The sequence below is a fragment of the Hemitrygon akajei genome, chromosome 18, assembly GCF_048418815.1.
Source record: "Hemitrygon akajei chromosome 18, sHemAka1.3, whole genome shotgun sequence".
NCBI lineage: Eukaryota > Metazoa > Chordata > Chondrichthyes > Myliobatiformes > Dasyatidae > Hemitrygon > Hemitrygon akajei.
The window spans coordinates 55,919,954-55,935,544 of record NC_133141.1 but is presented as its reverse complement, the minus strand read 5'-3'; the positions used below and the strand labels follow the sequence as shown (position 1 = coordinate 55,935,544).

The following is a 15,591-nucleotide window of genomic DNA, read 5'->3' as shown; positions in this document are numbered from 1 at the left end:
TTGACTTTTTATTCATAGCATGAAAAAACGCAAAAAAGAGTTTTGTGTTAAACCTCGAAACTTGCAGTGCATTGGTTTTATTTTCTGCAATTAATTGAGGGTAACACTAAACTCACTTAGCAAGCCATCTTTATTCAGTCTCAGGCATCTAGTATTCTACTGTGAAGTTCTGCAGATGTCTGCTTTTCTCTGCAACTGAGTGTACAGATTCTTGATCTTCATGACCTGAATATAATCTTCAATAATGATGGATAATTTCAAAGTGAACTTGCCACTGTGACAATCCCATGGCAGGTTGTCAATGGGACAGCACCTTCTATTTACATTTTAGAACTTTCTGGGGTCAGTGGAAAGAAAACTTTGAGCTAATCTTGAAGATTTCTTTTTGACCGAAAGTGAAGATATTCATCCAGCATACCAGCTGTTCCTCAGATATGGAAAATAAATAAAGTGGCTCTGGAGTAAATGGTGAGTACATTGACTGATTCTGTTTTTTACCTTTAGTCAGTGTTTTTATAGTGTGTGCCAATCACTGGGTGTATAACAGTTTCTGGGAACTGAATCTGCCTAGGTGGGCCACTCGCACTGACTAAACTTCGAATTAATTTTGCTCTGCTTCTTAGCATGAACTAGATTGGCCTAACTTTCTGTCCTCTTAACCTGATAGAACAGATGATGAGCGAATTTGTTTCCTAAGAAAATCGTTTAGTGTGAACTCTGCAGCCATGCCCAAGCTGAAGCGGGTTTCTTCAGAGAAGAAACAGAAATATTGGAGGCAGCTGAAACGTGACCAGAGGCAGATGAACAGAGAGCACGGTGACCAGGCCATGGAGTTTGACACTATCCCTGAAAGTTCTGCAGAGCAGGCCAGTACCCCACCCCCACCCCTCAAAATACCCTCTTCTGTTCTCTTATCACTGCATTTCATTGCTCTACCATGCTTGCGTGTCCCAGTGTTGAATGCTTTGGATGTTTTTCACACATTTCTTTATGTTGAGGCTGCACTTATGGTTCACTGAATGAATAAAGGTTCTGTCTTCAACGCTGGATTTCCGTGTATTTCTTTGCTTCATCTTTTGCAATTTTATTTTTGAAGCGGCAATTCATGCAAAACTGTACGTGGCTTTTCACTGAGCGACTGCCAAAAGGATGGGCCTCTTAATGAGGTGTTGTCTCCATCGTGATTGAACTTAATAGTCTTAAGGATGAGGGGATGAGTGTTTAGTATGAGATGAGGAGAAATTTCATCCTGAGGGTTGTGAATCTTTTTATTTGACTAAGTGGAAATATATGGATGGTTAGTCATTGAATATGTGACTTGACTGATAGATCCTTGAGTAAAAGAGTAATAGGGTTATGTAAGGAGAGTGAAGTTGATGAAACAGTTCAGTTATGTTAAATGGTGGAACAAGATTAAGGAGCCATGTGACCTCCACCAGTTCCTATTTCATTAGTTTTTAATCACTATTTTTAGTTGAGCCTACCAACTGGCAGATAACATGGAGACAGTCCTGTGAGGTTGAGGCTCCTAAACAAACACCTTCCTATCTTCATTGTGCATTGTGTCTATATGTTGTCCACCATAGGGGTCGCCAAATTGTGCTGACAGGTAAGGAGAAACACACCACAGCTAAATCCACAGCAGTTACTCTGCTGTTTGTGCTTGGTTTTCTTGTCAGAATGGGTAACTAGCTGAGCAAGGAGTGGGTGTGTCAGACAGGAATATGGCCTGAATCATTATTATGCATGGCTTTGAATGGGCATGGACAGGATAACAGTGATCCATCGGAGCTATTTAAATAGAAATATCGCTGGCAGCATGTTTTCAGCCTTTTTGTTTTGCAAGTGATGCAAATGCCATCCTGATGTTTTGCGATTTAAGTAGAAAAATTGTAGATCTGTGTAACCTGTATGCCATTACCTTTCAGTTCACTGCATGCTCATAATGATTTATTTATTTAGTGGTTTGCTGCTCTTTTCTGCAGAAAAGCCATTGGAATATGATGCATCTTGGTACTGGGTCAGTAAACGCTGGTACTGTGACATTTAGTAGACCCATTTAGTGTGCGATTAAGAGGTCACTTCAAAGCATGGAAATGGTTACTTGTGCAGGAGCCTCACAAGAGGATTCTGGTGTGTGCTCTAATGACAGAAAATCAGCATTCCACTGCTTCAGATTGAAGCTATTTACCATGGGGGAGAGTTTTTAAAAAAAGGAAGTCCCAGGTATTTTTTTATTTAAGTATCTTAGTGAAAGTTTCAGTTCACAGTCCCTAATGATAACATTCAAAACTGTATTCCTTAATAAAAAAGCATATTTGAAGTGAGACTGTTAGGTTTCCTTTGGCTTGTCTGAGGACAAATCAGTTAACCTCCTTAATGACTGCTTTTTATTGTGGATCTCTTTCCATTTACCTTTGAGCTTTGTGTTTCAGGCCATAGCTCATGAGATCTATTCTGATCTCGTAGACGATGCTTGTCTGGGACTCTGCTTTGAGGTGCACCGAGCTGTGAAATGTGGTTATTTCTTTTTGGATGAGACAGACCCGGACAGTATGAAGGATTTTGGTAAGTGTGTTATATTATGATGGATGCTTTTTTGATTATGAATATAATTAATGATGTATATTTTGTCATCCTGTTCCTTGGTTGGTTTAGTAAATAAAGCTGTTAGAACTGTGAAACTGAACCTTGCAAGCCAGGAAAGTCCCAGCTTCAAATTATATTACTGCTAAGTTTTTTGGTGTCCCACCAGTAAATAGCAGAATAATTAAGCATGGATGGATTCAAGTAATGAACTAAACTGAAATGACCCCTAAAACCCAAATGGATTTTGACATTTATTGATGAACCTTACATGTGAAGAGCAACTGCTTGCATGACAGCAACCGTGGAACAAAGAATTTCAATGACATCATTTTCAGGACGTGGGGGACTTACTGTTAGGGATTTATTGAACTCTGATTGCTTTAGGCATGACATTGAAAGGTGAAGGAGGCTCAAGGATACTTTTGCCCATATTTTTAATGTACATATTTGTTTTGTTCAGGACACATTTTGCGACATCTTAATTGAGCAATCACTGATGGTTTTGGCTGACAAATCTAGTACAAGCTTTGATAAAATTTTGTACGTGTTTTGATAGTTTTTTTAAAAATAATTTATCTACAGTCAAGATAACTTTACAATCTTTATTTAGTTATCCACCATGTGCCAGCCTCAGATTATCCATAAGAAAATATTTGTCCCTTCAAAAGATTATCTACAAATGCGACATTACTTCCACACACGGAAAGTTTTAGAATCCTGTGGTTTCACTTCTTTGTTTCCTTTGGCTGATTTGGGTCTTTACTATTAACTAAATCTGCCCACAGAGTTTTCTTTCAATTTTTATTTTTGTCCAATTAAATTAATAATCACCTGTCCTTTTTCTTGAACTCAAATCTGATTCCCAATGCAAAAATAATAAACTACTATCAGAATTCAGCAGGTCAAGCAGCATTTGTGGAGACAAAAGGGTTTTTTTTTTGATGTTTTGGTTCAAGACACTACCAGATCTAGAGGGGAAGTGGAAGGATGGTCAATATATAGAAGTTAAGGAGGAGGTGGGACAGAAGCTGGTTGGTGATATGTGGAACCAGATGAACAGTGTGGTGGTAGGTGGCATGATGGCCAGATGGAGCTGGTGTGGGGAGGAATGAACGGATAGGCAAAGAAAAAAAAATGAAGAGAGAATTTGGGAGGACTAATGAGAATAGGAAAGGAGCATGGGGAGGGGAGAATCTTGAAATTAAAAATTGGAAAATTCAGTGTTCTTACCATTGCATTGTAAGTACAGGAGTAGAATATGAGTTGTTATTGTCCTTAACTTCTGGGTTCATGGTGGCAGTGGAGTCGGCTGAGGACAGGGTATGGGAATGCGATTGGAAATAAGATACAGCTGTAAGTTGAAAATGACCATTATGGACAGAGTGCAGGTGCCCTGCAAACCTGTTGCCTAGACTATGCTGGGTCTTGCTGATGTCGCAGTGGTGAGGGAGGAAGCGAAGACACAAGTCTTGGACCTCCTGTGGTTGTGGGGAAAGTGTAGGGGGAGGGGAGAGTGGGAAGAGATGAGTGGACTAGGGAGTCATGGAAAGAGTTTGGTTGGCGTCATTCAATGTCTGTAGTGAGATGCTGAAGATGTTCTATAGGTCAGTTGTGGAGAGCGCCCTCTTCTTTGTGGTGGCGTGTTGGGGAGGAAGTATTAAGAAGAGGGACGCCTCACGTCTTAATAAGCTGGTAAGGAAGGCGGGCTCTGTCGTGGGCAAAGTACTGGAGGGTTTAACATCGGTAGCTGAGCGAAGGGCGCTGAGTAGGCTACGGTCAATTATGGATAACTCTGAACATCCTCTACATAGTACCATCCAGAGACAGAGAAGCAGTTTCAGCGACAGGTTACTATCGATGCAGTGCTCCTCAGACAGGATGAAGAGGTCAATACTCCCCAATGCCATTAGGCTTTACAATTCTACCGCCAGGACTTAAGAACTTTTTAAAAGCTATTATTAATGCTTTTTGAGATAGTGATTTAGATGCATATCATATTTTTTACTGAGTTAAGTATTGTATGTAATTAGTTTTGCTACAACAAGTGTATGGGACATTGGAAAAAAGTTGAATTTCCCCATGGGGATGAATAAAGTATCTATCTATCTATCTATCTATGACAGCGAAAGAATTTTTATTCACAGTTTAAGAATAAGGGGTAGGCCATTTAGAACGGAGTTCAGGAAAAGCTTTTTCACCCAGAGAGTTGTGGATCTATGGAATGCTCTGCCTCAGAAGGCAGTGGAGGCCAATTCTCTGGATGCTTTCTAGAAAGAGTTAGATAGAGCTCTTAAAGATAGCAGAGTCAAGGGATATGGGGAGAAGGCAGGAACGGGGTACTGATTGTGGATGATCAGCCATGATCACATTGAATGGCAGTGTTGACTCGAAGGGCTGAATGGCCTACTCCTGCACCTATTGTCTATTGCGTGGTCCTTGCAGAAAGTGGAGTTTGGATACAGGAAGGTGTAACTGGTGGTGGGATCCCATCAGAAAAGGCATTGATGATTGATGGATGCAAAGGCTGATGGGGTGAAAGATGAGAACCAAGGAAGCTCTTTCTCTCCTCCCTGGGATGAAAAGGGGTTGGTGGAGGTGTGAGAGCTAGAGTACAGGGAAGTTAACTACGGATATTTGCGATTAAACCACCAATTTCAATAGATAGCTCTACTTCACCTCCTCCCAGCCTATAGCCTATAAAGATGCTGTACCTTTCTGTGTTACCCCAACACTTCTCTGCTCTCACACGCCTTCTCCCTTGTCAAACAGAGATGGAGTTCCTGTGTTGCTCAGCTTTTACCCAACTAACACTACTTTAGCCATCTCAACACCAACTCCTCCCCCCACACATAGCTCTATCTGTCTTCCACCTACCCATGATCTTTTCTGCTTCCACATATCAACTCTTGCCCCACCTGATCACTTCTATATTGGGGGCACTTTTCCCATTAGTCCTGATGCAGGATCTCGACCCAATACGTTGACACGTCCTTTTTGTCTTAACACGTGCTGGTGGATCCACTGGCTTTACCTGGCAGCTTATTTTTTTGCTCCAGATTCCAGCACCTGCAGTCTCTTCTCTCTCTGACTGGCTAGGTGCAAATCCCATGGATAGTTTGTTAACTGTTTGATATTTATAACTTTGGTTTAAAGAAGGAACATGGTCATGAGCAGCCAAATTTATGAGAACGGGTCTCATTGTAATGCATATTTATAATCACACCCAGAATCTTTTAGGTTAACTGAAAAAAACGAGGGACAGACATTAATATCAATTACTTAATCCTTGAATACTCCTAACACATGACACTGACGGTTGCTCACAATACAATGCCTATGCACCATTGTCATTAAATTGCGTTTTCACATTACTAGGGGATAGGTGATTAGCACAAAATTTACAGTCTATTAAAAATGAAAGTATTTTTGAGGTTCCTATACACCAGATAATTTTCTTGCGTTTCACTTACCAGCAAAGATAGATATGTCAGTTGAAGTCCAATGGTACTATTTTCAAAAGTTTTATTAATAAAGGGGCACAAAAATTAAGGTTAATACAAACATTCAGATAACATGCGTCAATACTCAACCTAAAACGCAGGTACATTAATAATCACTCAGAAATAAGCTCTTTCGTTGTCTAGGGTATAATACTGAGTCCAATTGGAAATATAAAGAGTCACTCTGAAGTCTGCAGGCTTTTCCCTTTTTGGTTTCACGTGTTGGAGAGAGAGAGAGATAAACGGAAAAACTTGCCCAAAACATCCGTGGAATCAGGGGAGCGATCTTCCCCGTTGTTAGTTAAAAGCGATCTTCCGTTGGTTCCAGCCACAAACCCCGCATTCGGAATTTAACGCACGTGGCTTATTTCAAAATGGCTTCCCGTTCCCACGGGAAGCGTTATCGTGCTTCTTGGTGTCTCCTTGGTGCGTCTGAGGGTCGTCCTCTTTCAGACCCTTCTTTATACTGCCTCACGGGATCTCAGGTGTCAATCAGGTTGCAGGTGATGCAATCTCTCTCAACCAGCCCACTTTGCCCGAGGGCTTTACAATGTCCCTGTGAGTTGGCACGTCTGCAGTTCCCAGGTGTCTCCTGAGAACAATGCCACAGTCGCCAGCTTTTGTCCCAGTGGAATGCGGTATCCAGCACGTCGCTGTCTTTCCATTTCCTGTGTCCATTCGGCCTGTCTCTCTCTCTCTCTTGCTCTCTCTCTCGGGTCATTGACCCCCCTTTCACTAGGGCTCTTGCAATTCTCACAAAGGAGGGGGCTGGTATCATAACAGCTGTCTCTGTTGGAAACTCAAATGCTCCTCTGGAACCAATAAAGGTTCAAAGGTTCATTTATTATCAAAGCATGTATCCATATACATCTCTGAAATTGGTATTTCTCCAGATAGCCACGAAACAAAGAACATGAAAGACATTCAGAGCAAAACATCATATCTCCCCCAACGGGCAAAAAAACCCAGCATCCCAATCATCAACCCCCAACCCCCCCATGCACAAAATGATGAAACAGGGACATTGACCCCTAAAAAAACAACCCTTCCCCTACACAAATAAAACTAACAGAACATCAACTCCCTCCCCACACCTTCCCTCGAACAACAAAATGGAAAGGAGCGAGTGATTATAAACACAGAATGTAAAAACCATAAGTCTGAAAACGTCCACAGTCCATAAATTCAGTAGTCCAATCAATAAACGCAGAATTGCAATACCATTGACGTTCATTGAAAGAGAGGGACACCACACAAGGCAGTGATGCCTACCCATTCGCCACAGTGAACCATACAGTGATAGCCACTCACAGATTCCTTCTTTGACAGCAATCAAAAGGCAGGCAGTTGGCGCTGAAACTCGTGCTTGCCTTCCATATTCACCTCGATGTCTCAATCTTCCTCAACGCTTTAATTGCTGATTAATGGACACTTTAAACGACGAAACAGAGTCGAACATCAGCTCGAGGCCCGTCTTAAAATTTCTTCGCATCGAGGCCATCCGAGAATGTCCTCTCAGAGACAGCAAAGCGCTGGATCACTCATACAATCCCCAAACTGTAAATCACAGGCTCTAACAGTCCCAGAAACACACTTAAGGTGAAAAACAGATGTAAAAGAAGCAAAAAAAGCTATTTCCATGAGCTATCTGAGAGATGTTGACTCAGGGAACATTGCACCCAAGCACCATCTTGAATATAAAGCCATCTAGTGTTCGCAGAAGAGGTGGGTAAAAACTGGTGGCTGGAACTTATCAGCTTTCCTCATTGAGAAAAGAATGTATTCACATCCAGGGCATTTCATTATTGCAGTGTAAACTCCTGGCAAATTCAGAGCATAATATGTTGTATATCTACCAGCATTTCTCCTAAACAAAAAACTCCATTTCTTTTTAAACCCAGAAGTAACATTGCATAAGACGAGGATTAAATTGGACTTAACTTGGACCATACCAGGATTCATTTCTGATTTTTGCCTAAAGGGATCATTTTGTTCTTTCAGAGCTTCATTGAGAGTGGAATGCAGATATTCTTTGCTCTAAAACGCTTGGCATCACACCATATGATCATTGAAAGGGCATAGTCTGCTAATCAATAAAGTTTGCTTTGCATTTCAGAAATTGTGGACCAGCCAGGTGTGGACATTTTTGGTCAAGTCTATAACCAGTGGAAGAACAAAGAGTGTGAATGTCCAAACTGCAGTCGTAGTATCGCAGCTTCCCGCTTTGCTCCGCATCTGGAAAAGTGTTTGGGAATGGGTCGCAACAGCAGCAGGATTGCAAACAGACGGTCAGTTAACTGCATCAACTAGTTTCTCTTGAGCTTGGGTGATGCTCAGAAAGGAAATTACACTTTAATTATAAGCTCAACCCTGTGTTAGTGCACTTATGGTTCATGATTAAGTTTACCAGCTGAGAGTATTATCCTGGTTTCTAAATCGACAAAAGTTTTATTTTAGAACAGTACAGCACAGCACAGTCCCTTTGGCCCACAATGTTGTGCCAACCTTTTAACCTAATACCAACCTAAGATCAATCTAACCTCTCAATCTCTTCCCTCCCACATAGCTCTCCGTTGTTTTCTTTTATCCATGTCTCGTAAATGTCCCTAATGTAACTGCTTGGCAGTGTGTTCCATGCCTGTGCATTGTATTTTAAAGAAAAACAACCTCTGACGTCTCTTCCTCCCTATACTTTCCTCTTATCACCTTACAATTATGGCTCCTCATGTTAACCATTTCCACCCTGGGGAAAAGTCTCTATTAGTGCTTTTTATCATCTTATACATCTCTATCGAGTCATCTGTCAGCCTCCTTAGCTCGCTTAACCTTTCCTCATATAACATCCTGTTTAATCCAGGCAGCATACTGGTTCATCTGCCCTGCACCCACATGCTTACTGTAATGAGGGAACCAGAATTAAACACAGTACTCAAAATATGGTCTAACCATAGTTTTATAGAGCTGTAACATTACCTTGCAACTCTTGAACTTAAACTTCTGACTAATGAAGACCAACACACCATACATGTTCTTAACCATCTTAGCAATTTGCGCAGCTACTTGGGGATCTGTGAACATGGACTGCCAAGATCTTTCTGTTCCTTCACACTGCTAAGAATCCTACTATTAACCTTGTACACTGCCTTCAAGTTTGATCTTCCTTCCAAAGTGTATCACTTCACACTTTTCTGGATTGGATTCCATCTGCCACTTCTCAGCCCAGCTCTGCATCCTGTCAATGACCTGTTGTAATCTGCACAATCTGCTACACAATCCACAACACCTCCAACTTTCGTGTCATCTGTAAACTTACTAACCCACCCTTCCAATTCCTCATCCAAGCCATTTATCAAAATCACAAAGAGCTAGGGTCCCATAATAAATCTCCACGAAACACCACTGGTCATAGAATACGCTTCATCTATTACCACTCTCTGCCTTCTGTGTGTGAGCTAATTCTGAATCCACGCTGCCAAGTTTCCCTGCATCCCATGCCTACTGACTTTCTGAATAAGCCTACCAAACACCTTGTTAAACCCTTACTAAAATCCATATACACCACATCCACTACTCTACCTACATCAATTTGTTTTGTTACTTGCTCAAAGAATTCAGTCAGGCTCGTGAGGCACAACCTGCCATGCTGGCTATCCTCAATCAGACTATGCTTCTCCAAATACTTGTGAATCCTGTCTCTAAGAATCATCTCCAATAGTTTGCCCATCATTGACATAAGACTCACTGATCTGTAATTCCCAGCGTTATCCCTATTACCTTTCTTGAACAAAGGAATTATATTTGCCACCTTAAGATCTCGAGGTACTACTCCTGTAACCAGTGAAGATGTGAAGATCATCACCAAAGGCACAGCAGTGTTTTTTCTTGCTTCCCATAGTAACCTGGAGTATATCCTGTCCAACTCCAGGGACTTAGCTATTCTAATGTTTCTCAAAAATTCCGGCATATCCTCTTTCTTAACATTGACATGTTCCAATATACTTGTCTATTTTACACTGTTCTCACATTCATCAAAATCCCTTTCACTGGTTAATACTGAAGGAAAGTATTCATTAAGGGTTCCTCCTACCTCCTCTGACTCCAGGCACATGTTTCCTCTGATTGGTCCTACCCTCACTCTAGTTATCCTTCCATGTATGTATAGAACACCTTGGGATTTTTCTTAATCCTACTCGCCAAGGACATTTCATTTTCCCTTCTAACTTTCCTAAGTCTCTTCTTAAGCTCTTTAGTGGCTTCCTTGTAACACTCTAGAGTCCTGTCTGATCCTTGCTTCCTAAATCTTAAGTATGTTTCTTATATTTGTCTTGACTTCATGAATTTATGGAAGGGAAATTGTGTCTGACTATTGAAGTTATTTGGAGACTTAACTCCTAGAATAAATTAGAATTCCAGTGGATGTAGTATATTTGGATTTCCAGATGGCCTTTGATGAAGCTGCATAAAGGGTTAATTTGAAAAGCTAAAGCATTTGGGTTGCAGTTAATATTTTTTTGTGTGCCGTACTCTGCCAGTGCCTTGGTGACCACTTTTTTCTAAGTGGTTGTCTTGGAGGAAAGATTCTGTGAGTGGTCCCCATGTCCTTCTCACAGCGCAGTTTTTTTTTTATGAGGCCAAGTTGCGAGCTTGCCACTTGACCCGGCACAGATGGAAAGCGTGTCTGGGAGCAGCCCGACTGGATTTGAACTCGGGAACCTTAGCTTCGGAGTCCAGTGCTGATGTCACTACGCCACCAGCCGGTTAATATACTTGCGTTCATTAAAATTTGATTGATTTGCAGGAAACAATGTAGGAATATATGGGGCATTCTTGGGGTGGCAGGCAGTGATGTCCCCAGGTTACAAATGGGATCCATTTTTACAAGCATCCATAAGTCAATTTTGTTCATGTTGAAAAATGCACAAAATCGTCAAAAAGATAACCTTGCCTCCAGAGTTCTATAATGAATGGTGTCGTTGAGGGCTACTTAGCATAAACATTTATGTATTGTCTTTCCTGCCTATTTACAGTAGTATAGAATCAGTTCTGGTCCCATGCTCAGTTGCTGGTTTCAAAGGGTGTGAAGTATTAGATGGTGTTGCATTAATTAGATGAGTCATGTCATCTGCAGAAATTCTCTGATGACTCAGCAATAGTTGGGTGTATAAAAGGAGGATGAATACAGGGTGGAGGACTTTGTCAAATGGTGCAAGCTGAATCATCTGCAGTTCAACATCAGTAAGACAAAGGAGATGGTGATGGACTTTAGGAAGACTACTCCTGCATTACTCCCTGTTACTTTTGATGGTGAGGACGTGAATGTGGTGAGGACCTACAAGTACTTAGGGTTGCACCTGGATGACAGACTTGAGTGGAGCACCAACACAGACTGTGTACAAGAAGGACCAGAGTCTCCTCTACTTCCTGAGGAGACTTGAGGTCCTTTGGAGTATGCAGGCCTCTCTTTTACAGTCTTTTACCAGTCTGTTGTCACCCATAGAATCCTCTATGCAGTGGTGAGCTGGGGTAATGGCATCAACACGGGTGATGCCACCAGGTTCAAAAAACTGATTAGAAATGCTGGGTCTATTGGACACATTGGAAGCTGTGGTAGAACAAAGGACTCTACGGAAAATCCTGTCAGTTCTGGACAATGTTTCTCACCCTCTGCATGCTGCCTTGGCTGAACAGAGGAGCACTTTTAGTAATAGACTAAGACAACTGTGCTCTCCAAAGAGCACTATATGAGGTAATTCTTACCCTTGCCCTTAGGCTCTATAATGAGTCAACCTATAGCCGGGGAAGTGATGACCCCCTCCCGTTAGACTGTTTGAGGTAACTTATTTTTTTATTCTTTCTTACTTCTCTTCTAATATTTATATCTGTGCACTTGCAATGCTACTATGACACTAATTTCCTTTGGGATCAATAAAGTATCTATCCTTGCACAAGTATTTATAGAAATTATTGCTTGTTAATTTCCAAAGCAACTCTCTTAAGTGGCCTCATGCAATGAAACTGGCAGCCTGCGTTCTTAAGCGACAATAATACTTGTGGGGGGGGGGGGGGGTTACATGAAACAAGAAAAAAATCTGCAGATGTTGGACATCAGTTCTGATGAAGGGTCAGCCCAAAACATCGACTGTTTACTCTTCCATAGATACTGCCTGGCCTGCTGAGCTCCTCCAGCATTTTGTGTGAGGTTAGCTGGAATTAGGGTTGTTCTTGAAACTAGATATCATTTGAATTTAATAGTTACAGGGTTTATCAATCAAAATAACTCAGATTTGTACATAGGTTGAATTCCTCCATCGATAACTACTAGGAACTAATACACAGTTTTATGGTACTGTAGTAGAATTGATAGTTTAATAATTTGCTCTGTATTTCATTTAAGTACATAATTTGTTACTCAGTTAAATGGTAGTTTGTATTTTTTATACCTTTTTAACTATTTCCATGAAACTTCAGCTAATTGGGACAGCCGCTTAATTGGGCCAAAATGTGCAGGTCCCAATGTACCTCAGTTAACTGGAATCCACAGTATTCAAAGTAAGGCCTAGTCTGTCATGGGCTTTGTAACATGAGTATGATCACTTGGTCCTCTGCCTCCAAACTTGCATACACAATGGTGAATTGCTATAGATAGCATCCTTGGCGGGGAAGGAGAAAACTAGAGTAAAGTACAAAAAAAACTAAACTATTAAAATCTAACAGTTCATGGGCTTTTTGAACACCACCATCTTGATTATATTTGCTTCAGGAATGAGACCACATGTTATTGGCGCTTGACCAGTGAGTATTCTGTAATGCATATTTACCCGTGGTTTACAAACCATCTGCTAATGCCATCTAGAAACTCTAAAGCCACAGTCATATAGCTGTATATTCAGATATCTTCTAAACATTATCTTAACCTGCCTCTACCATTCCTCATTTACTCCCTGTATATATATATATATATATATATATATATATATATATATATATATGCGAGTGACAGAGAGAGGGGGGAAAAAATTGCCTCTCAGGTCTCCTTTAAATCTTTTTCCTTTCAGCTTAAATCCCTTTAGATTCAAACTCCCCTACATTAGGAAAAAGACTGTGACTATCCACATTATCTATGATTTTTATCTCATGATTTTTAAATATCAATAAGGCTTCCTTCTCTCCATGGAAGGCCTATCCAATCTCTCCTTATAACTCAATTCCTCCTGTCCCAGCAACATCCATGTGAACCATTTCTACACCCTCTAGCTTAGTCACATGCTTCTAATAGCATCATGACCAGAACTACACACAATATTCCAGCTGCAGTCTCAGCAACAACTTTGTACAACCATAACATGAGTCCCAACTCCTGTACTCTGTTCCCTTCTTCACCACCTTGTCTAACGGTGTCACCACTTTCAGGGAGCTATGTATGTGTACCTCTAGGGTTTTGTTCCCAGAGCCTCGTTGTTCACAGTACAAGTCGTGCCCTGGTTTAACTTCTCAAAATGCCCTGGTTTAAATTCCCAAGGTAATTTAAGACTTACCATCTGATGTTGTTGCAAAATAAAAGACCAAATTATCATATTTAACAGGAAAAAACCAAGATACAGGTTTCCCCCGCTATCCAAAGGTGGAGCATTCCTATGAAATGGTTCGTAAGCCGGAATGTCGTAAAGTGAAGAAGCAATTACCATTTATTTATATGGGAAAAATCTGTGAGCGTTCACAGACCCAAAAAATAACCTACCAAATCATGCCAAATAACACATAAAACCTAAAATAACAGTAACATATAGTAAAAGCAGGAATGATCTGATAAATACACAGCCTATATAATGTAGGAATACTTTTCTGTAATTGCAGCACTGTCCACCGCAGCGAAAATCTCATGCAAGCACTCGCGGCAAAAACACATGGCGCAAGCACTTCCGGCAGGAACACGGCGCAAGTGCTCCCGGCAGAAACACTCTTTCCAGTAACCATTAAGCTATGAAGCTACCAAGTAACACATAAAAATACACAGCCTATATAAAGTAGAAATAATGTATGTACATTGTAGTTTCACTTACCGGAATCGGGAAGACAGCACACTGATGATGGTGTGTTAGGCTGAGTCATCGGAGGTTGGGGTGGTGGGAGACTAGGGTGTCATCTCGTTGTCATCTGCTTCCATCAGAGTAGGCAGGTCACCTTCTTCTATGTCTGCCTGCCTCGATGTCGAAAGTTGAGTTTCGTCGTCTGCTGTGGCTGATGTGGAAGGCTTGAAAAACGACAGTATGCTTGACTGCTTAGCCTCACGCATTTTTCTGTCTTACAGTTCTTTGTAAGCACTCAAACCATCCTGCAAGTATGCCCTAAACCTACAGACCATTTCTTTTTTTATTAATTTTTTTTTATTGAATTTTCAAATAGTTAAAAAAGGAAAAAAAATTATCAACCCTTCCCCCCTCCACTTAACCCCTCCCCCCTAACATATCCTTGTAGAAAGAGGAAAAAAAAGAGAGAAGAAAAAAGAAAGAAAGAAAGAAAGAAAGAATGCCTGGATATCAGAAGATCCCCACATGCTTCACGGAGTTCGTAATAGCTTTAGTATATATATTTATTTCTTACCCCAAATAACCAATAATTTTATCTTCGGAGCACCTATATATTTAATCCTATCTTTTGTAAATAAGGGCGCCAAATTTTCAGAAATATTTCATATTTATCTCTTAAATTATAAGTAATTTTTTCAAGTGGAATACAGCTGAAAATTTCCTTCTTCCAACGATCTATACTTAAGTATGAATCCGATTTCCAAGTAACTGCAATAGCCTTTTTGGCTACTGCCAATGCAATTTTTATGAATTCTTTCTGATATTTATTCAGTTTGGATATGGATTTTATCCCTTCAATATCGCCTAGTAAAAATAATGTTGGATTATGTGGAAGTTGTGTTCCAATAAAACTCTTAAATTTGTCCAAAAAGGTTGAATTTTAAAATAAGACCAAGTAGAGTGTAAAAAAGTACCAATTTCTTCATTACATCCGAAACATTGATCAGATAAATTTGGGTTTAATTCATTTATTTTTTGTGGCGTAATATATAATTGATGTAAAAAATTATATTGCACTAATCTTAACCGGACATTTGTTGTATTTGTCATACTGTCAAGACATAGTCTTGACCAACTTGTTTCTTCAATTTTAATATTCAAATCACTTTCCCATTTTTGTCTTGACTTAAGAATTCCTTGTTTAATTGCCTGTTTTGGAATCAAACTATACATACAAGAAATAAATTTTTTAATTTTTCCTTTTTGAATTAAAGTTTCTATTTCATTAGGTTTCGGCAATAACATTGTTTGACCCAATTTATCTCTTAAATAAGCCCATAATTGGAAATAACAAAAAAGAGTGTTGTTTGATATTTTGTATTTATTCTTTAATTGATCAAATGACATTAATATACCTCCTTCAAAACAATCTGCTATATATCTAATCCCTTTTTGAAACCAATTGTATAAAAGTT

At 40.2% G+C, this 15,591-nt stretch overlaps 1 protein-coding gene across 4 annotated transcripts in view; it reads left to right on the top strand.

Annotated features, from left to right (window-relative positions):
• Positions 1-15,591, top strand: part of atxn7l3a (ataxin 7 like 3a) — a 68,631-nt gene that overhangs the window by 6,140 nt on the left and 46,900 nt on the right. The window contains exons 1-4 of one of the 4 annotated variants that reach the window (XM_073071692.1): positions 334-468; positions 668-866; positions 2,436-2,568; positions 8,206-8,377. In XM_073071692.1, coding sequence (XP_072927793.1) covers positions 726-866; positions 2,436-2,568; positions 8,206-8,377 — 446 coding nt within the window. In that variant the 5' untranslated portion in view covers positions 334-468; positions 668-725. Of the gene's footprint in view, positions 1-333; positions 469-667; positions 867-2,435; positions 2,569-8,205; positions 8,378-15,591 lie in introns of those variants that run through there. The other 3 variants (XM_073071690.1, XM_073071693.1, XM_073071694.1) reach the window with 3 other exon arrangements.